Source organism: Camelus bactrianus, chromosome 5, assembly GCF_048773025.1.
Source record: "Camelus bactrianus isolate YW-2024 breed Bactrian camel chromosome 5, ASM4877302v1, whole genome shotgun sequence".
Lineage (NCBI taxonomy): Eukaryota > Metazoa > Chordata > Mammalia > Artiodactyla > Camelidae > Camelus > Camelus bactrianus.
This window is the reverse complement of record NC_133543.1, coordinates 9802508-9824401: the sequence shown is the minus strand read 5'-3', so window position 1 is coordinate 9824401 and position 21894 is coordinate 9802508. Positions and strand designations below refer to the sequence as shown.

The 21894-nt window shown below is 44.1% G+C and overlaps 1 protein-coding gene across 7 annotated transcripts in view; it reads left to right on the top strand.

Annotated features, from left to right (window-relative positions):
- HERC2 (HECT and RLD domain containing E3 ubiquitin protein ligase 2) overlaps nucleotides 1–21894 on the top strand; it is a 176406-nt gene that overhangs the window by 130727 nt on the left and 23785 nt on the right. For all 7 annotated transcript variants that reach the window (XM_074363390.1, XM_074363393.1, XM_074363392.1 and 4 more), the window contains exons 65-76: nucleotides 240–465; nucleotides 6447–6618; nucleotides 7463–7652; nucleotides 8352–8492; nucleotides 12308–12499; nucleotides 15031–15184; nucleotides 18090–18197; nucleotides 19622–19753; nucleotides 20270–20428; nucleotides 20512–20630; nucleotides 21147–21272; nucleotides 21687–21842. In XM_074363390.1, coding sequence (XP_074219491.1) covers nucleotides 240–465; nucleotides 6447–6618; nucleotides 7463–7652; nucleotides 8352–8492; nucleotides 12308–12499; nucleotides 15031–15184; nucleotides 18090–18197; nucleotides 19622–19753; nucleotides 20270–20428; nucleotides 20512–20630; nucleotides 21147–21272; nucleotides 21687–21842 — 1875 coding nt within the window. The remainder of the gene's footprint in view (nucleotides 1–239; nucleotides 466–6446; nucleotides 6619–7462; nucleotides 7653–8351; nucleotides 8493–12307; nucleotides 12500–15030; nucleotides 15185–18089; nucleotides 18198–19621; nucleotides 19754–20269; nucleotides 20429–20511; nucleotides 20631–21146; nucleotides 21273–21686; nucleotides 21843–21894) is intronic.

Genomic DNA, 21894 nt, shown 5'->3' with positions numbered 1-21894 from the left:
TGAAAAGTGAGCATATTGTTTTTGATCATTTTTCTTTGCAAAATAAAGGAAAAAATAAGTTACTGCATTTAGTTGAAGAGGAAAACCTCCCTACTTCCTGTAACAGAATGAAATAGATGAATGAGTTCAGTGGGTTGATATTAAGTAAATACTCATCTGTAGTTATTTGCAAGAATTTTGAAATAAATTTAAAGAAAATGTTCTGAAATGTTGAAAATTTCTGTCCCCCTCCCCAACAGGTATATGCTTGGGGTGACAATGACCATGGCCAACAGGGCAATGGTACGACCACGGTTAATAGAAAGCCCACACTCGTGCAAGGCTTAGAAGGCCAGAAGATCACACGAGTGGCCTGCGGGTCTTCGCACAGCGTGGCGTGGACGACAGTCGATGTGGCAACACCCTCAGTCCACGAGCCCGTCCTCTTCCAGACTGCGAGGGACCCCCTAGGTGCTTCCTATTTAGGTAACACAGACCTGTGTTTTATATGAGACCCTTCCATACGCGGCACCAGCATCACAGAACATTTAACAGCACTCCTGGGTTAGAGGCTTCAGCGCTGTGTGAGCTGCACGCTGAACCAAAGCCTCGGACTTGTCAGGGTGCACTGTGCTGGGACTCCGGCTGGGATGTAAACTCGAGAAGGAGCTAGAATGCGGGTTCTTGTGTTATGATCAGGCCGGCTGTGGCCATGCTGTGCATGTTGGGCAGCAGAGGAGCCTTTACAATAACCCCTTGGTGCAGGCACCGTGCTGGGCTGCGTGGTGTTTTCAGCAGCTCTGTTCAGGTATAATCAACACGCAATAAACCACACTTATTGAAAGTGTCAATTGCCACCAGCTGTGACACGTGTGCACCTGTGAGGGCGGCGCCACGGTCAAGATGATGAACAGACACACACGCTACCTTGAGCTTCCTTGTGCGGCTTCAGGCCCATTCCTGCCTCCCACAGCCACTGACTGCCTTCCTGTCACTATAGATCAACCGGCCTTTTTAGAATTGTACGTAAATGGAATTATACAGTGTGTACTTTTTTCTTTTTTTTTTAACATTTTTTATTGAGTTATAGTCATTTTACAGTGTGCTCTTTTTCTTAATCTCACCTTTTTCAGTCACTGTAAGTATTTTGAGGTTTATCCACATTGCATCAAAATTCCATTCTTTTCAGTTGTTGAATACTATTTATTTATGGGTGCACTGCGGTCTGTTCCCCCATTTGCCAGTTGGCGGACTCTTGGGTTGTTCCCAATTTGGGGGCTGTACAAACAAAATTGCTGGGAACGTTTGTGCACAGGTCTTACAGGGACCTGCACTTGCGCTCCTCTAGGGTAAGGGCCTGGAGAGGAATGCCTGGATCACATGGTAGATGCATGTTTACCTTCTTAAGACACCTACAAACTGCTTTGCAAAGGGCTTGTTCCAAAGCTCCTCCATATTTTCATCTGTACTTGGTATGGCCAATCTTTAATTTTAGCCATTCTTGTGGATATGTAGTGGTATCTCATTGTGGTTTTACTTTGCATTTCCCTCATGACTAATGAAGCTGAGCATCTTGTTTATTTACCATCCAAATACGTTTTCTGTTGAAGTGTCTGTTCATATCTTTTGCCTGTATTTAAACCTATGTTGTTTTATTATTACTGAGTTTTGAACATTCTTTATGTATTCTGGGTACAAGTCTTTCATCAGATATATGATTTGCACGTATTTTCTCCCAGTGTGGCTTGTCTTTTCATTCTCTGAGGTGAATTTTAAAGGGCAGAAAATTTTAATTTTGGTGCAATCCAATTGATCCATTTTTATCTTTTATGGATCATACTTTGGGTGTTGTGTCTAACAACCTTTGCCTAACTCAAGATCATAAAGACACTTTTCCTGTGTTTTCCTATGAAAGTTCTATAATTTTTTATATTTAGGCATATGCTTGAACTTGAGTTAAATTTCATACATGGTGTGAGGTATGGGTTGAATTTTATTTATTTATTTTTGGTGTAGGGATATTCAGTTGTTTCAGTTGCATTTGCTGACCAAAATCATTGCTTCTCTATTGAAAGAATTTGCACTTTTGTCAAAAATCAGTTGTCATGTATGTGTGGATCTGTTTCTGGATTCTCAGTTCTGTTCCACTGATTTATTTTTGTATTTTGGTGCCAATACCACAGGGTCTTGATTACTGCAGCTTTATAAAAGACTGAATTCGGGCTTTGCTAATTCTTTAGCTTTGTTCTTTTTAAAATATGTTTTGGGTATTCTAGGCCCTTAGCATTTTGCATATAACTTTTAGAATCAGCTTGTCAATTTTTATAAAGTAGCCTACTTGGGATTTTGATTGCATTGAATATAGATCAGTTTGGGACAACTTCACAGTATTGAATCTTCAAACCCATGAAAGTAGTGTTTCTTCCCATTTGTTGAAATCTTTACTGTTTCTCAGTAGTATTTTGCAGTGTCAGGGTACAAATCTTGCATATCTTTTGTTATATTTATTCCTAAGTATTTCACATTGTTTATCCTGTTATAAATGATATTTTAAAAATTTATTCTTTTCTATTATCTAGAAATATTCAAGTTGCTCCTAACTAATGTGTAGAAATAGAATTGCTATTTTTAAGGACATTTAGATTATTTCTAGTTTTTGGCTACTACAAATAAAACCTGCTATGGATATTCATGTACAGCATTTTGAGTCAGTCTTCCATATTTTGAATAAATCCCACTTGGTTATGCTGCTTTTTGTTTCTTTGATTTTTCTGTTGTTTATCTGTTTTCAGTTTATTGGTTTATAGTCTCATCTTTATCCTTGCTTTATGTTTATTTCCTATTCTTTTTCTAGTTTTTTGAGGTGAGAGTTTCGGTCATTGATCTGAGACCTATTTTCTAACAGAAACATTCAGTACTAAGAATTTCCCTCTCACCACTGCTTTAGCTACATGTCTCCAATTTTGGTATATTGTATTTTCTTTTTCATTCAGTTTTATGTATTTTTAAAATTTCTTTTCAGACTTTAATTTTGACCTATGGGTTATTGTTTTGTACATTGTATTCAGTTTGCTAAAAAAAAAATTAGGTTAAGAACTTTTACCTCTTTGTTCATGATAGGTATTAGTCTGTAACTTCCTATTAATATTCTCTGGCTGGCCTCATAGAATAAAGTGGTGAATGTTCCCTTTTCAGTTTTCCTTTTTAATTTGTATAGAATTGGTGTTATTTCAGTAGAATTCACCAGTGAAGCCATCTGGGACTAGAGATTTCTTTTTATGGTTTTGTTTTTTTTTTTTAAACCACAAATTTAATTCCTTTAAATAGCTTCAGGGTTATCTGTTTCTTTTCTATTAAGTTATTTCTTTGATAAATGTTGAAGTTATTAGCATCAGGTTAGCCTCAATATTTGCTTATTTTTCTTTTAACATTTGCAGACTGTAGTAATGTCAGCACTCATTCTTTACATTGGTAATTGTGTCTTCTCTTCCCAGTTTGTCTAGAGGTTGATCAATTTTATTAAATTTTTTCAAAGAACAAGCGTATGGTTTCTGTGATTTTCTCCATTGTTTTTCTGTTTTCTATCTCACTGATCTCTGCTCTAATCTTTATTAATTTTTTGTTTCTAAAAGCTTAGGTCATTGGCTTAGGCTCTTCCTACTTTTCTAAGTATACATTTACTTTTATTTTCTTGATTAATTAACTGCTGTCATTATGACAGATAATCCTCTTTATCCTGATACTGCTTTGAAATTTTTTGCTTTAAAATCAGATCTGTTTGATATTAATGTAGATAATATGATATAATAACTTTTCTTTTGATCAATGCTATATAGTATTTAAACCATGTTATTCCATATACCATGATGAACTATGGTACGTCTTTTCTATTCTTTTACTTTGAACCTATTTGTCTCTTTACATTAAAAGAAGCTTCCTTGTAGCCAACATATAGTTGGATTTTGGTTTTTAATTTTTTTCTCTGACAGTCTCTAATTGGGGTTTTTATTCCACTTACATTTAATATGGTTATTGATGTATTTGTTTTCTATCAATATCCTGCTCTTTGTTTTCTATTAGTTCTAGCTGTTCATTGTTCTCTTCCGTCTCTTTTTCTGCCTTTCGTTGAATTAATTGTTCTTTATGATTTTATTTTTTCTTCTTTGTTTTCTTTGAGCTCTAACTAATGTTATTTTAGTGATTGCTTTAGGATGTGTATCATGCGCATGTAACTTATCATAGTCTACCTTCAGGTGATATTACACTATTTCATGTGTAGTAAATGAGTCATACATTAGTATATTTCTATTTCTTCTCTTCCTGCCTTTGTGCTATTGTTATAAATTTCTGTGTATGTTGTAAACTTGGTAGTATTTTTTATTAATTTTTTTACACATTAGGTTATCTCTTTAAATGGAGTAAATAATAAGAATGTCTCTGTATTTGCTCATGTGGTTACTTTTTCCAGTGCTCTTCATTCCTCTGTGGAGACCCAGGCTTCCATCTGGCACCATTTTCCCTCTCCCTGAAGGACTTCCTTTATTATGTCTTGTAGCTCGGATCTGGGGTTCATCCTTTCAGCTTTTTATGTCTGAACTCGTCATTGTTTTGCTGTGTTCACAGTATATTTTAGCTGGGTGTGAAATTGGGGGTTGACATTGTTTTCACTGAGAATTTGCTGTCATTCTTATCTTTGCTCTTCTGTACCTAACACGTCTTTTATCTCAGACTACTTTCAGGATTTTCTCTTGATTTTCCTGGTTTTTATCTTCATGGTTTGTGTACCTGTAGTTCAGTGTGCTTCTTGGATCTTTGGGTTTATAATTTTCATCAAATTTGGAAAATTTTCAGTCATTGCTTCTTCAAAAAATTTTTGCTGTACCTTTCTCTCTCCTCTTTTTTGGGAGGTCTAGTTTCACGTATATTAGGTCTCTTGAAGTTATCCCACAGATAACTGACACTTTGTTCATTTTTTAACTTTTTTTTCTGTATTTCATTTTGGATAGTTTCTATGCTATATCTTCAAATAAACTAATCTTTTCTTCATTTTCTAGTATGCTGTTAATGTTACCAAACTATTTTGATCTTAGACCTTGTAGCTTCCTCTCTAGAATTATTTTTTTAAGAAACTCAGTCACCTATTAACTCTTTGTTTTAATTGAAGTTTAGTCAAAAATTATTATTTTTAAAGTGTGTTTTTTTTTTATTTTTATTCTTTACAGTGAAGGTACTGGGAATTGAACCTGGGACCCCATGCCTGCTAAGCATGCACTCTACCACAAGCTACACCCACCCACCCCCCCATCCTCCCTTAGAAATTTGATTTGGGTATTTTTCTATCTTCCATGTCTCTGGTTCTCTTCTTGAACATATGTAATACAGATATAGTAAGTGTTTTAACTTTCCTGCTGAGTGTAACATCTGTGTCAGTTCTGGATTGTTCAGATCTATTGATTTTTCTTCTTTCTGAATCACAGATATTTTCTTGCCTTTCTGCCCACCTGGTAACTTTTAGTTAAATGCTGAACATTGTAAATTTTACTCTGAATGTTTCTGGAGATCTTTGTATGTCTATAAACTTTCTTGAGCTTAGACATAATTAAGTTACTCTGAAGTAGTTTGATCCCTTTGGGTCTTGGCTTTGGATTTGTTAAGTGAATTCAGACCTGATGTTAGTCTCAGGCTAGTTGTTCCGCACCACTGGGTGTTCTGCTCAGTGCCTGGTGAACGGTGAGGTCTTCCCGCCTGGCTGATGGGAGCAGGCACCATGCCGGGCCCTCTGTGCCCTCCCAGCCGGCGTGCCCCAGCACAGTCCTTTTCTGCAGTTCTTTTCTGGCTTTGGGCAGTGCCCTCTCATGTAGGCGCCCATCAGCTTCTGCTGCATCCTCAGGTGGGTTGGGGAGGGGGGCACCTGCACGTCTCCAGGGGGCTCTGTGGGCAGCTCTCTCCTCTTGCATCCAGTCCTGTGAGCTTTGGCCACATTGGACTCCCTGGCTCTGAGCTCTGCCTCCTGTGCCCTGAGAGACCACTGGGCTCCACCTGGTTCCTTCCCTCTGCTGAGGTCTGGGAACCCTGAGGGCAGTGAGCTGAAACATGTGCCCAAGACTGCATATTGTGAAATCATGTCTTTTCACTATTGTTTTGGATTATTTTTTGTCTTGCATTTCAATGACGGTAAACACGCAGAGTTACTGTAGCAGTGTTTTCATAGCTGACGTATGTACAGCTAAATTGCTGTAAGTGCATTCTGCAGGATTTACATCTTTTTGCAATTGTAGTGAACCTTTGCTGAAAGTAGAGAAGTATAATTTTTTCAAACTCTGAAAGACAATAATGAACCTGATACTTAATCTGTGAAAAAGGAAAATGCATACTGCAGTGCATTTTACAAATTACAGGTCGAATTACAGAAATAGAGCAAACTGTAATCTTAAGAATTGAACCCAAACTTTATTTTTCTTTTTCAGGTGTGCCTTCAGATGCTGATTCTTCTGCTGCCAGTAATAAAATCAGTGGTGCAAATAATTCTAAAGCAAATCGCCCTTCTCTTGCCAAGATTCTCCTCTCATTAGATGGAAATCTGGCCAAACAGCAGGCTTTGTCTCATATACTGACGGCCCTGCAAATCATGTATGCCAGGTAGGCTGACTTTTGAAATCACACAATTATGTAAGCATTGGGTTTTTGTAATTTTTTGATTGATCAAATGTCTAGGAGATTGTTAGGTTATCATCTCTAAATATTGTGAATTTTAGGTCATATACCCTTTGGTGAATGATGGTATCTTTGTGCTTTCTTGAATGAAGTTGAAATGTGAATTAAAAAATCAAGTTAAAGAACATTTTCATTATTCCTTATGGCCAGTAACCTCTAAACACATTTGGGGGTGTGGTGAGAGGAAGAATCAGTTGATACTAGTACTCAGTAAGGTTTCAGGCCCTTGTCCTCCCCTTCAGTCTTGATGGGGCAGAGTTTGGCCAGTGTTACCTTTTCCGTCCTTCCTCTCCTGTTTTCTCACAGCCTGAGGAAGTGGCCCACCTGTCCGTGCATCCTGGTTACGGGCCTGATGAATAGAAAGAAAGACTTGCACAGGAGCTTGACTCAGTCACTGAGAGGACGCTAGTCCTTGCTGCCTCGCATGAGGCACCCTTGGTGGTCAGCTTTCACTAAACACAAAATTACCCTCAACCTCCACCAACCCAGGGAGATTTCACAGGGACAGTCAGAGGCTTTTCCTGCTTGGGTTTTTATGTTGGCAGTTTCTCCCCTGTCATCACTGTGGCCATTTAATAAGTAACATCAGGACTGAATATTTTAGCTTTTAGCCAGGGAATACATACTAATAACATTCAGGTTTTTTCTAAAACTCTTTTATACTTATCCTATAAATTGAGTGCTCTGTTGAGTGCTTGTCCTGCCCCGACCCTGCTGCCCCGCGGTGGTGACGGGCAGCTTCCCCAGGCCTGGCTTTCTCTCCTGACAGAGACGCCGTGGTCGGGGCCCTGATGCCGGCCGGCATGGTCGCCCCGGTGGAGTGTCCCTCGTTCTCTTCCTCGGCACCCCCTTCCGATGTGTCTGCCATGGCCAGTCCCATGAATGGAGAGGAATGTGTGCTGGCTGTGGATATTGAAGACAGGCTGAGTCCAAATCCATGGCAGGAAAAGAGAGGAGAGGTAAAAGTGCACGGGAGAGCGGTGACGCAGCCTTAGGTCAGGACGGAGGAGGCCGCTGCTTCACGTCTAGTGACGTGTACTTTGTTCTCTCCCTTAATTCAGAGTGTTTTTCTGCCTGCTGCTATGATTTTTGGCTTGAATGAGAAAATACTCTATTTAAAAAGGAGGCTTTTTTAGTGCTTAAATAGAAATAGATTATTCTTTAAAAAAGCTGCTAAATGCTAAGTCCACAGCCCTTTTTTTTTAAATGTATTTTGGGGGGGGGATTAGGTAATTAGGTTTATTTGTTTATTTTTAACGAACACTGAAGCCAGGACCTCGTGCGTGCTAAGCATGCGCTCTGCCACTTGAGCTATACCCTCCCCTCAAGTCCACAGTCCTTTATCTGGAGCTCTGAACCCTGAAAGCTCTGAAAGCTAAAAGTTTTTGTAACTTAGTTTGGAGGAAGAGATGTGAGCTCATTTTAGTCATCTTCATGTGACCTGTTTTGAATATTAATAGGTTTTCCTGATACATGAATGTGCTTGGCTTTGCAGAGCTGTCCCAGATCTCATTGAAGGTGGTGGACTGGTGGTGTAAATGCCTTGTTAAGTCTGTAAAGTCTGGAATATGCCAGCTGGCCCTTTTAGAAAAGGCTTTTGGAGGTGGGTGGGAAGTGTGCCGTGCTGCTGAGTCTCTCCTCTTCTGTTTCTGAACTAGATTGTCTCTTCTGAGGATGCTGTGACCCCCTCTGCAGTGACCCCGTCTGCTTCCTCAGCTTCTTCTCGGCCATTTATCCCGGTGACAGATGACCCAGGAGCTGCCAGCATCATTGCAGAAACCATGACCAAAACCAAAGAGGTCAAAGGGCTTTCTTCTTTACCATTTTATTTTGAAATAATTTTAAATGTACTCACAAGTTGTAGAAGTAGGGTGTAGAAATAGAGCACCGTACACTCCTGTGTGCCGTCCACCTACGTTCTCTAACTGTACTCAGGTTTTGCTCGCTGTCCCATTAGCATCCTTTATCAGTAGGACCCAGCCCAGGGCTGAGTGTGGTCTCTTTGGTCTTCAGTATGCAACACTTTTTCAGTCCTTCCTTTTATCAGAAACACCACAGGAATGATGCAGAGTGCTTTCCGCTGCATCCCAGTGGGTGTGTGATGTGCTGCGTAACTTGGGGTGTGAAGTCTTACCACTTGGTCAGGAGTATCTGCCAGGTGTCCCCGCTGGAAGTTAGGAGAAGAGTGGTAATAAGTATTCATGGGGAAGCACTTTGAGCCTGTGCGGATATCTTGTCCCTCATCGTATTTTCATCTACCAGTTTGTAGTACCTGTGATGATTCTAGCCGAGTCCATTATCGCTCTGGTGGTTGTTCTGTGGTCGTTGTTCAGAGTTCATAGTTCTTTTTGGACTGTCGTTGTTCCTCTGTAAGGGAGAGCTTTCCCTTCTCGTCTCCTCTGTCTACGTTGGTAAAGATTCATGGGATCCTGTTTTACTCAAATAATGACATGCATCGCTCTCATCATTTGACACCCAAATTGTCCCAGACTTGGCCGTTGGGAGCCCGTTTCTGCTGCTTTGTCCTTCTGACGTCTCCCCATAATTCTTTGAGCATTTCGTTACTTTCTGGCACAATAGTGTGTTCCAGACTCATCTTTCACCTGCCCTGGCCTTGCCCCAGAATCAACCATTTCTCCAAGGAGCCCTGGTTCCTTTTGGTTGATCATAGAATTTAGAAACAAGATCTGGAAGCTTGGTAAGCTGATTCCTCCTGGGTGTCCTGGGTTTAGGCCCTCTCAGCAAACAGACACACATGCACGCCCGCTTATGCCAAGTCTCTCCCTTGACATCACCTATATAGTGAAAAGCATGAGTGGTTCAAACCAGTACTTTCAATTTCAGTCCAACGCCACAGGATTTATCCTTGCTCTCTCCCTTTCTGTATTTTAGGTGTATAATCCTGTTATATGTTGCTGGGTTGCTTTGCTGTTTTGCTGGTTTTTGTGCCTGTGTTCATAAGGCTCACTGAGCTGCAGTTTTCTTATGATGTCTTTGCCTGGTTTGGGTAACAGTGTAACTAACACTGGTCTTCTAGAGTGAGTTAGGCAGTGTTCCTTCTTCTTCTGTTTTTTAGAAGAGTTTGTGAAGGATTGATGTTAATACTTTTTAAAATATTTGGTAGAATTTTATATGTTCTTTTAACATGTTCCCATCACTCTTTTATTTCTTTGTTTCCTGGCACAACACAAAATTCTAGGTTCAACAAGATGTTTTATGCTCCAGCACAGAAATTAGATGTTCCTCCAAGAAGTCTTGGTTGTTTTTAGTGGGGAGTGGTATTTAGAAGCCAAGATCTGGGCCTTCACGTGCTCATTGCTGTTGGGAGGTTGCTGGGCACAACTCTCTTAGTAGATAGAGCTAGGGTGTGTGTGTGTGCGTGCGCATGCGCGCGTGCATGAGTGTACCCACACAGTAAGTTAGTGGGTTATATTAATACTTGTTTTGTTATATATCTACATATATTGAAAACCATTGGTTCCCAGCAGTCCAATCAATTCTAGTAACTGTAAGGAATCATTCTAGTTTCCCACTTTTCTGTATATATAACTCTTTTCTCTGAAAATGAGAAGCCTGGCCCCTTACGGACAGTTCCATAGCTCCCCCTTAGGTAGCCTGCCTCCCTCTCCCACATGGGCACCTCCTTCTCCTGCACAGCTTCTGGCACTCAAAACCAGTCTGCCCTCTGCAGGGATGACCTCTCACCTGCTTGACCTGTGACCTCCCCCACCCTACCGCCCAGGCCAGCTGGCCCAAAGCAGGGACACCTTCCACTTGGCTTGGCTCTGTCACACCAGCCACCCTCCCAGGCGGGCGCCCTCCCAGGCCTGTTGAGGTGCTTCCTGTGCCAGGCCCCCTCTCCCTGCCCATGCTGTCTCCCCTCCAGCACATCCAGCTGGGGAACAAGCACACATTATTTTCAATTACATTTGGAACTCTTGATTTATTGTGGTGTTGCTGCTGACAAAATTATGTCCTATGGGAATTATTCATAACCATCTGTGGTAATAAGAAATTTGCTATTTATAAATTAGGTGTCTGAACTCAGCTTCTGATACTTGGCAATCTTCTAGGATGAGGGTTTAATGCAGAAATTATTCTGAATTGTGGGAAATTTTTGCTTTTAGGGAGAAGAGGGATGGTATCATTTCTTTCCCACCAATTCATGAGATACAGACATTACCCAGGTTATACCCCTAAGTTCCTACCATTGCAGTTTTGATTTGATACATAAATTATGGCAGAGGAATTTTAATGTTAGCTTTGGGTGATAATTCATATTCAAGGATATGTAGCTAGTGATACTTTTTAGCAATTCCCTGGGACTTGTTCTCTCTCTCTCTCTCTTTTTTTTTTTTTTCCTCAAGTACCCCCACCAAAAAAATGCTGGGACTGTTTCTTGTTGTATACAATTTATATATTTCACCAAATGGTTTTGCTGCTCTTCAGCAAGTGAGATTCTGATGAGTTTCACGTACTGATTCCCTGGGTCTTCACTCAGAGGTGGGAGCAGGATCTGTTTCTTTATAGGAAGAAGCAGTGCTCCCACCTCAGAGAGCGCTGGTTTCTAGGGCCACCTTGGGCACTGATGGCACTTGCATATCGGATGGGTCCCATTCCGCTTAAGGTTCCTGGTGGGACTTGTGCTTCCCCCAGCTCAGTTGTGTTTGGCAGGCAGGTTTCACCGAGATCCCAGAAGCAAGGGAGGAGAGAAGGTGGCATCTCCACCATCTTGTTTTTCCTCTGGTGAGCTGGACTCTGCCTGTGGGACTGAAAGGAACCAGGTCCTCCCCTGATCAGCACGGGGTCTCAGTGATTCCCACTCCTGAGCTCAAAAGCTACGGGATTTCCCAGCTCTGACGGCTCCCTGTTCCTTTCTGTAGGCCAAGTCCCACTGCCAGCGTCCAAGAGGCTCTTGTGTGGTGGGCAGCAGGCTGGGGGACGGCTGTCCCGGGTGGGGCACCCTCAGGAGGTGGGGTGGAGGAGAGGGCAGAGATGCAGACGGGCGGCCCCTTTCCTCTGCTGATGTGGAGGAGAGCTCAGTGACCTCAGGTGTGGTGTGTTTTAACTGACACACTGAATAGGAAGTAAAAGGGGACGTTTTCTTTCTCAAAGAGCCTTGGGAACAAGAGATTATGGGCAATGTGTTACACACCAGTGCGTCCGTTAAATAAGATCCTGGGAAGGAATTATGAAGAAGGTCTAGGAGAAAAATGTAAAAGTACCATGTACAAATTTAGTTGATAGAAAACTCCCAATCATCCCCTATGGATGGGGGCAGGGGATAGATTTTAAGTGGTGTGACTTCATTCCAAGCCTCCCCTTATAAAGAACACCTGTGCTGTGAACTTGATCACAGTGTAAATTGTCATTCCTTCTGACAGCTGCTGTGGGTAATTCATAAAATAGTTACTTGGTCCTGAAAGTGTAGTATGTGGTGGTGGAGATTTTAGGGGCCTGTAATCTCTTATTTCACGGTATTTCATGGTCTTAAATGCCTCATCAGTCCCTTATTCCTTGAGTGGTCATCTTGTATCCTTGGAGTTTATGGGTTAACTGGTGACTGTTTATCTCTGGACACATTGTTCCTCATTTTATTTGTTGGACTTCTTAGGATGTTGAAAGCCAAAATAAAGCATCAGGCCCAGAACCTCAGTCCTTGGATGAGTTCACCAGTCTGCTGGTCGCGGACGACACGCGTGTCTTGGTGGACCTGCTCAAGCTGTCTGTGTGCAGCCGGGCGGGGGACAAGGGCAAGGACGTGCTTTCAGCCGTGCTGTCCGGCATGGGCACCGCCTACCCCCAGGTGAGCTGCGGGCGGGCAGGTGGGAGGTGCTGCCCCCGTCCTGAACTTGAAGGGCTTCCAGGAAAAATGAGTCCCCTCTCTGTCTCCTGTGCTGCAGTGGCTTCTCACTTTACATTTTGAAATTGCTTTGATATTTTAGAATTTAGAAATGTCTAAGTTTTACGAAGTCGGATCTACCAGTTTTTTTCATTTATGACTTCCGGATTTTGTGTTATGCTGAAAATATGCTACCAACAGATATTGTTTAAAGATTTCTCCTTGGTTGCTTCTAATTGTTTTTATGATTCAATTTGTTATTATATTTACCTTTTTGAGAGGTAAAGTAGGGATTCAACTCTTTTTTTCCTAGATGGTAAACATCTTGCCCCAGCATCATTTATTGAATTATCCATCTTTTCCCCAGTGATTTGAAGACCACTTTTATCATATTCTAAATTTCTGTATGTTTTTGGGTCCCTTTACGGACTCTTCTCTGTTCCATTAATCTAATTTTTTTATGCTCCAATACCGTAGTATTTTAACTATTAACTATTTAAAATATGTTTTAATACTTGCTAACACTGGGTTCTGTGGACTTCTGGCTGTGGTGCTGTTCTGTACCTGGTAGCCACCAGCCACATAGGCTGTTAAGCACTTGAAATGTAGCTAGTGCACCTGAGGCACTGAAGTTCTCATTTTATTTAACTGTTTAATGAATTTAAATTTCAGTAGCTGCATGTGGCTAGTCTAGGGTGTACGGTCAGAACTTATCAATATCTCTTAGAAACCGAGCTGAGCGGTCCTGACACCGTTAGGCTTCCTGAAGGGCTCTTGCTTAGCAGTGGCCTTGTTCTCTGCCTTTCCAGAGCTGGCCGTGTCAGGGAGGCCAGTGCCATGTGCTCTGTGCAGGTGTGTCGTCAGTGTTCCTCTGAGCTCTGTATCACCACCACCACCACCATAACCATAAAGTACTTGGTATGGCCGAGTGGTCTTGAGATCATAGTTATGGTTTGGGAGCTATTTTAGGGGCATATTATTTTTTAATTGCATTCAGGAGGAACTAAAAAGTTACAGGTTTCCTACTTTCTAATTTTTTGAGGCGAGTTGATTGGCTGATTGTCAGAGATTACATCAAGGTGAATTGCCATAAGCAAAATGTTGTTTTCACAAGTTTGCTGCATTTGTGAGAGGAAAGGATGAATGAGAAGATCTTGGATTTAAAGTAGTGATGCCCAGCATTTGTCTATACACACCTACGAGGCTTGGTTCTCGGTGCCTTCACTCAGCATGGAACACAGGTGTTCCCTTTGTTTACAGATAAGGAAACTGAGGCTCTCAGAGGTCATTAAGTGCCTCAAAGGCACTCAGGTTGCTGATGGGTGGGAGAAATGATGTTGAATCCTGCACGCTCTTAGGGCAGAACCGCATCTGTGACCCCTCTGTCACCCTCTCCTCAGAGCTTATTTGTCTCTCCTAGGGGACTGACTGGCTTTGCAGAGGAAGTTTCTAAACCCCAGAAGAGCCCTGGTGGGCTGTGCATTCAGCTTTGATGATGTCAGTGTCTCAGATTCAGGGGGAGACAGAAACAAAGATGGGACTGTCTTCAGACTTGCCTGTCCAGTGGCAAGACGCTACTCCTGTGTCCTACCCTCACCTAATATTTGGGACTTTTTTTAAAAAGAGAGGAAACATTCGAATTTATAATGATAATGCCTAGATGGCAGTGATCTTAGTTTGTCATTAATAAAATTACTTACTAGGCTAATCTATTTGTTACCTAATATGATATGAGGAAAAAGTAGGTACAAATTATCATTTATTTCTGAAAAGTACAGAATAGAAAATAGTTTTTTTTTTTCTAAATTAAAAAGTTTGGAGTTTACTGTGTTACTACTATAATAACATTCTCATTTGTTTTAAAAATAGCAATCAGGGAGTTTATAGTCAGCAGTATTAACCATTGAAATAGTGTGAATCACTAAAATTTTAAAATGCAATCAGAACATTATGGATTGTTGGGAGAATGTGGTACTGGGGGCTGGCCCTCAATGTCTCTGGTCAAGAGACACCCCCAGGTGTGCTCGTCTTTGTAGCCCTCATTTCAGAGAGTCCACCGCTGTTCGACCTGGGCGGCTTGGTCATTCCTCTCCATGCCTGCCCCCTCCTGCTTGACCCCAGTGCCTTCTAGGATCTGGGTCATTTTTGTCACCGTTCTGCTCCTTCGCTTGATAGTTTTATTCTTGAGGGAGACTTTCCTCACGAGGTTGTGTATGAGGAGAAACTTGTAATTAGAGGCCTTTTGTTTCATCAGTTGGTACGTGTTGGGTGTTTTGTGTGTGTCAGGTGCCGCCTGGCTTCTTGTACCTAGGGTCTCTCCAAGCATCTCTGAGCTGTGGGCTGTCTTGATTTTATAGGTAAGGAAACCGAGCCCTGATTTAAAGTAAATTTCTCAGACTCCCAAATCTTCCACTCTGCCTCGTCCCTGCAGAAAGATCTGGATCAGAGCGGGCATCCTGATGTCTTCCTGCTTTGTCACCCACTTCCTCCCACAGGTGGCTGATATGTTGTTGGAGCTCTGTGTCACTGAGTTGGAGGACGTAGCCACAGACTCACAGAGTGGTCGCCTGTCCTCCCAGCCCGTGGTGGTGGAGAGCAGCCATCCCTACACAGATGACACATCCTCCAGCGGCACAGTGAAGATACCAGGTACTCGGGGCTGGTCCCAGGGAGGAAATGGGGGGGCCCTGCCTGTAGAACAGCTTCATTTCTGCCATGGCATCAACAGAATCCACTATCATAGTTTTATAGAAAAGCTATGGAATTGCACAACTCCTTCCTTGGGTTCAATTAACTTGCTAGAGCATCTCCCAGAACTCAGAGAAACCTTTACTTATGTTTACTGGTTTATTGTAAAGTATGTGAAAAAGGGTACAGATGAATAGTCAGATGAAGAAGTACACAGGAGGGTGTTCTGTAAACGTCTGTGAGGTCAAGGTGGTGGGTGGTCTTGCTGAAATCGTCTGTATCTTTACTGATTTTCTGTCTACTTATTCTATCAGCTGTTGAAAGTTGGGGTTTGAGGTCCCCAGCTGTCATTGTGGATTTGTCTCCTTTTGACATTTCTGTCAGTTCTTCCTTCATGTGTTTTGGGTCTTTGTTACCAAGTGTGCATATCTTTGTAATTGTTATATATTCCTGATGTTTGACCCATTTTTCACTGTGAAATGTCCCTCTTTGTCTCTATTAACATGTCTTAAAGTCTATTTTGTGTAATGTTAGTATAGCCACTCCAGCTGTCCTAATGGGTATTGTTTGCATGGTAGATATTTTTCTATCCTTTTATTTCCAACCTTTTATGTCTTTGAGTCTAAAGTTTGTCTCTTGTTATGCACCTTTTAGTTAGATCTTGCTTTTTTTAATCCAACCTGGTAGTCTTTGTCTTTTGGTTGAGATGCTTAGGCCATTCACACTTAATGTAATTATAGTTATGGTTGGATTTACGTTTCTTAGTATGCATATATTTGGGAATGTTTTTATTTTGCCTTCATTTTTGAAGGATAGTTTTGCTGGATATAGAATTCTTAGTTGATAGAAATTTTTTCCTTTTATCACTTTAAATTTGTCACCCTCCTGGTTTCTTGTGTTCATTATTTCTCAGGAGAAGTCATAATCATGTTTTGTGAATTTTTTTTCCCCTCTTGTGGCTTTCATGCTTTTCTCCTTGTCTTTGGTTTTCAACAGCTTCAGTCTAATGTGTGTGGGGTGTGGATCTCTGTGCTTATCCTACTTGGGATTGATTAGTTTTTGGAGCTGCAGATTAATGTTTTTCATCAAATTTGGGGTTCGGAGCTATATCTGTTCAAGCACTTTTTGCCCTTTTTTCTCTTCCCTCTTTTTTTGTGGGGGAGATGCAGAATTCCCATTATGCGTATGTTTGTATACTTAATGTTGTCTCCCAGGTATTTGAGACTTTATTTTTATTCAGTCTTTTTTCTCCTGTTCTTCAGATAGACAGTGATAGAAATTGTGTAGGCTTCAAGTTGTATGGTGATTCGTTTTCTCTGCCACTTCAGAGCTGCTGTTTCATCCAGCTTGTCAATTTTTCTTTTTGGTCTTTGTACTTTCCACCCTCAAAACTTCCTTTTAGTGTTTTTTTTTCGTTGAATCATTGTTCTCACATTTTCCTTGGTTATCATGCTTTCTCTGGTTTTTCACAAACCCTTGGAACATATTTATCACAGCTGCTGTGAAGGTGGTGTCCGCCAGACCCAGCCCCTGGCCCCTCAGAGTCAGTTTCTGTTCACTGATTGTCTTCCTGAGTACAGCTCACACTTCCCAGTGTTTTTGTGCAGCTCATAATTTTTTATTGAAAACTGGACATTTTAGATTGTGTTGTGTCATCTGGATTCTGATTTTTTTTTTAAAGATTTGTAAATGTTGCTATAGTTCTTGGACTGTTTTATAACATGCCTGGAATTAGTCTTTGAAATCTCCCCACTGATGTCACATAGCTGCTGATGTCATGGCTTTACTTTTTGATTTTCATTTTTGTTTTCTAGCCTGACCTCTAGGATTTGCTCCATATCTGCTTGGCGTAGTGCCCAAGCCTGCTGAATTTTCCCTTCTGTGGATGGATCTCTGCATGGGTGGGGCAGGGAGGGCGTGGAAGTCAGTGTTTGGGCAGTTTTCCTGTGTGTGTACCCGACTCTTCCCGCTTTCCTGAATTCATGTGCCCTGGGTCACCCAGGCCACCATGATGTCCTCACTGCACCCTTCTCTGCTCCCTGACTTCCAGGATCTTCCTGTTAGATCTCTGGCTAGGTCTCAGGTCTGGACCTGCCTAGTCCCACCAGTCCTCGGGCCAGCAGAGAGGCAGGCTCTCCCGCGTATTCTCCATAACCCTGGCGCCCTCTGACTCCCAGGATCTCTGCCAGGCGCTGCCCCTGCTCTGCACCAGCGAGCATCCCTGGAGGCAGGGCCCCTCCTGGCCGGGCTGTGCTCCAGCTCGTGTAGACCAGCCCCAGGCGGGAACGCCCCAGGCTCCCCCGTCCCTGCCTGAGTGCAGCAGTTTTTCTCATTTTGTTGTTGGCCCTTAATTGATTTGAAGAGCCCTGGAATCACTTTTTCACATTTCCCAGTGGTTTTATAGTTCTGTGGGGAGAGGATTTGCCAACTTCTTCCCTCCACCATAGCCCAGATCTGGCCCTTCATTGATGCTTTTGTAGCCTAACTTGTCCCGCAGAAGACTCTAGACCTGGTGCTAAGTGCTTGAGGGGTGTGATCTCACACAGCTCTGTAAGAGGAGGGGACAGGATATAAAGCTTCGTCTTGCATCTGGGGCTGCAGCATGAGAACTTGCCCGGAAGTGAGACCACCAGACCAGCTGGCCCAGTGAGAGTGTCTTCTGTGGGGGGCAGCGCAGGAGGAGCAGGAGTCAATCTTAAGTTGTTATTTTTTGAGGTTAGTTCTTCCTGACTTTCTGCTCTGCGTTAGCTGTCAGGCATCCTGTTAGTCTCACTGCTTCTGCGTGGTATGTCATGACTTTGGGCCTGGCCTGTGCTGTGCCGGTTGGGAGCGGTCACTCTGTGTGTCCTACTCATTCGTCCTCCAGGCGCAGAAGGCCTCAGGGTGGAGTTTGACCGGCAGTGCTCAACAGAACGGCGCCACGACCCTCTCACAGTCATGGACGGCGTCAACCGGATTGTCTCCGTGCGGTCAGGTGGGAGGGGAGGTTGAGATGCTTCTGTAGAACAGAACAGTGACCATTACTGAACAGAGTGTTACCGCTTCATTCTCACGTGAGATTTCAGGAAGGGATAATACGTGATTACCCACAAAATATAGCAGATTTTATCTGCCAGTACTTTCAGTAAGATCATTATCCAAGTGATGTTTGTACCTCACTCACCCCTGATGGGTGGGACTCCTGTGTGACCGGTGTGAGAGTGGGTCCTTGTTGGGGGCACAGGCCGTCCAGGAGGCTGGCCTTACCCAGACAGCGGAGATAGTGCTGGAAAGAGCGTGGGAGGGCCAGGCTCGTGCTACAGAGCTTCATAAGGGGATTTGTTTTTTAATTGATGCTGTGAGGGCTTGGGCTCCACGTGGAGTGTGTGCTCTGTGCGTGGGGAGGCCAGAACGCTGGAGCAGACGGGAACGGTCACCTGCAGGCCTCTCGCTGCTCTGCTGACGGGCTCCCCGAGGCTGAGCAGGGGTGAGTCCTTCTGTACCAGGGCTTGTTAAATGCTCTCCCACAGGGCTTTTTAGAATCATCAGTGCAGCTATTTGTATGTACTCGGGAACTCTTCAGACTATTTTTATCCTTTGTCTGGAGCAAGTGTCCGCTAACATTTCCTGGCATAACTGCTCCCCTCTGCCTTTGTAGCAGAGGCAGCCACAGCCTGAGTGTAAATGATCGGCCTGGCTGTGTCCCAGTGAAATTTCCTCACAAGACATTACTTCGGATGAAGGATGTGGTCACAGATGAGCATGGCTTTCTTTCTGGCATTTTGACAAATGTTGATGTAGTTTTAGTCATGTTGGAGATGTGCCCAGTTTCTCTGCTTCCAGTCAGATCCCTTCTGAGCCACTCCCCTCCCGCTGCCTGGTGGCCCTTCTAAGTAGAAGCCTGGTTGGGGTGGCGCACTGCAGCCCTGTCTCTCCAGCTGCTTCCCGTGGCTTACGGGCTCTGGTGGGGCTGCTCCCTTCCCCCGAGAGTGGCCATTCCATGTTGAGTTGCCCCTGTGGCTCAGGGGTGCCCCTGTGCCTTTGCATATGTGCCCCCTCTTTGGGGAAGGCTGGGACTTTGTCTTCTGTTGCCTGGGAACCACTGTCATGTCACACCTTTTCCAGGAAACCTCCCCATGGCCCCTGACCTGGGTGTGGGTAGAGGCTGGCTCTGCAGGCCCCTCACAGCATCACGGTTGCATGTGAGCATCTCCCTTCGGGTGTTGCCTGCCCGCCCTCTGCTTCCCCACTGTTTGGTATAGGGTGTGTTGAGGGCACAGTGTGAACGCACGTGAGGAGTGGGCTGGAGGAGCCGGCTGTGCTCCAGACTGGGCGCAAATGACTCTGCTTTGTGTTTAAAGAAGTCAGTGTTGATGTGATGATGGGTGAACCCAACACCAGTGTTCTTCACTCTACCAGGTCGGGAGTGGTCCGACTGGTCCAGCGAGCTGCGCATCCCGGGGGACGAGCTGAAGTGGAAGTTCATCAGCGATGGGTCTGTGAACGGGTGGGGCTGGCGCTTCACCGTCTACCCCATCACACCAGCCGCGGGTAAGGAGGGGCCTGGCCTCCAGCCACCAGGGCTTGACCCAAGCAAGGCGCCTTGTGGGCTGCCTTCTCCTGTTGTTTGGGGAGCCAGCGTTGCCCAGGGCCCCACCACGGCGAGGGTCAGAGCTGCAGTGAGCCACCTCTGCTGTCCAGCTGCCTGGGTATCTGTCCCCCTCTCCACCCAGTGTTCCCCTGCTCTTGCTGGTTGCCATTCTTAAGCCATTTGACTTTTCGAGTAAAATGTCAGTGTACAGAACGTACTTACGTGACCTAGACAGTGACAGGCCCCTGGACCCCTCTCTAACCACATGGGTCCACCCCTTGTTGGTTGGACTGAGCAAGTCTTCTTGTTGGGGAGCCTTCGCCCAGCCCAGCGGGGGGACGTTTATCGTGTTCTTTTTTCTTTTTTGTTTTTTTTTCTTTTTTTTTTTTTTTTGTATATGTATATTTTTATTGAAGTGTAGTCAGTTTACAATGTTGTGTCAATTTTTGGTGTACAGCATAATGTTCTTTCTACAGGCCCTAAAGACCTCCTTTCTGATCGCTGCGTCCTCTCCTGTCCATCCATGGACTTGGTGACGTGTCTGTTGGACTTTCGGCTCAACCTTGCCTCAAACAGAAGCATCGTCCCCCGCCTGGCGGCATCTCTGGCGGCCTGTGCACAGCTGAGCGCCTTAGGTAACGGCACGTGTGCTTCCAGGTCTGTCCTGCTCCGAGGGAACCGTGGTCATCCTCTGACCCTGTCTGTCTGCTCATTTCAGCTGCTAGTCACAGGATGTGGGCCCTTCAAAGACTGAGGAAGCTGCTTACAACCGAATTTGGGCAGTCAATTAACATAAACAGGCTACTTGGAGACAACGACGGGGAAACGAGAGCTTTGGTATGAAACATTACGTTACAGTTTCCAGACAGCTGACCCTTCGGGACTAAAATGTTGGCTTTAGTAATTTAAACTCCTAAATAACTGAGAGGAGTTGGAGAATTTTTCACAAGAATGAGACCGCCTCTGGCATCCAGGCCCCCTGTCACTGCCCCTGTGCTGAGGGCAGGCTGGGCTTCAGTGGCTGTGAGAACGGGATTCTGTCTGTTGGACTTTCTGAGTCTGAATCAGCACATCCCCTTTGTTTGGCTGCATGAGGTGGTTACTGTTCAAAGAATGTTTCATTCTCACCATCCCAGGGGTTGGGGGGGGGTTGTAGGCCAGAAAGGAACTGGTTCCCGGGAGTGGCTGTCGTGAAATTGAGACCAAACATTCTAAGGTGGATTTTCATGCTGTTCTTTTTTATTTTAGTGTTCATCACATCCTTTTAGATTTTTTTTCCTACTTGAAAATATTGATCACATTGATTGTAATTTTGTTGTACAATTATGATTATAATCTTGCTGTTTCCTTCAGAGTTTTTCAGGCAGTGCTCTTGCCGCCCTGGTGAAAGGCCTTCCAGAGGCTCTGCAGAGGCAGTTTGAGTATGAAGACCCTGTTGTACGAGGGGGCAAGCAGCTGCTTCACAGCCCGTTCTTTAAGGTGACACACGACTTGTTTTGAAGCGATGGGAGAGCCACACACACGGCTGTCAAGGGCCATGAGTTAAATATCGGGCATCCCTGGGGACGGGGAGGTGCCGCTGGAGTTGAGCATGAGAACCTCCAGGGGTGACCAAGTGATCTGAGGAGTAGGGGACTTTCAGATGCCCTGACGGAGGCAGCAGGGGTGGTAGCAGTTGTTGGCGCCAAGGTCCTGCGGTCCGGTGCATCCCTAGGAGCTGGGTGGGAACAGTCCCCATCCCTGGTGATTCTCAAACCCTTGCTGGGCGCGCGGCAGTCAGCCTGAAGCAGGAGTTCTGAGGGGGGACCCTCAGAGCCTGTGCTGGGGCTGTCTTTGATGAATGTTGGCCGTGTTGCTGAGTGGCCCTGTGTCGTTAATTTTCGATGACCACAGGTGCTGGTAGCTCTTGCTTGTGACCTGGAACTAGACACTCTCCCTTGCTGTGCGGAGACGCACAAGTGGGCCTGGTTCCGAAGGTACTGCATGGCCTCCCGCGTCGCTGTGGCCCTGGACCGGAGAACGCTGCTGCCCCGCCTGTTTCTCGACGAGGTACTGCACATTGTTTGGGAATGACTTTTGGAATGCAAACCACTTTCTTTAT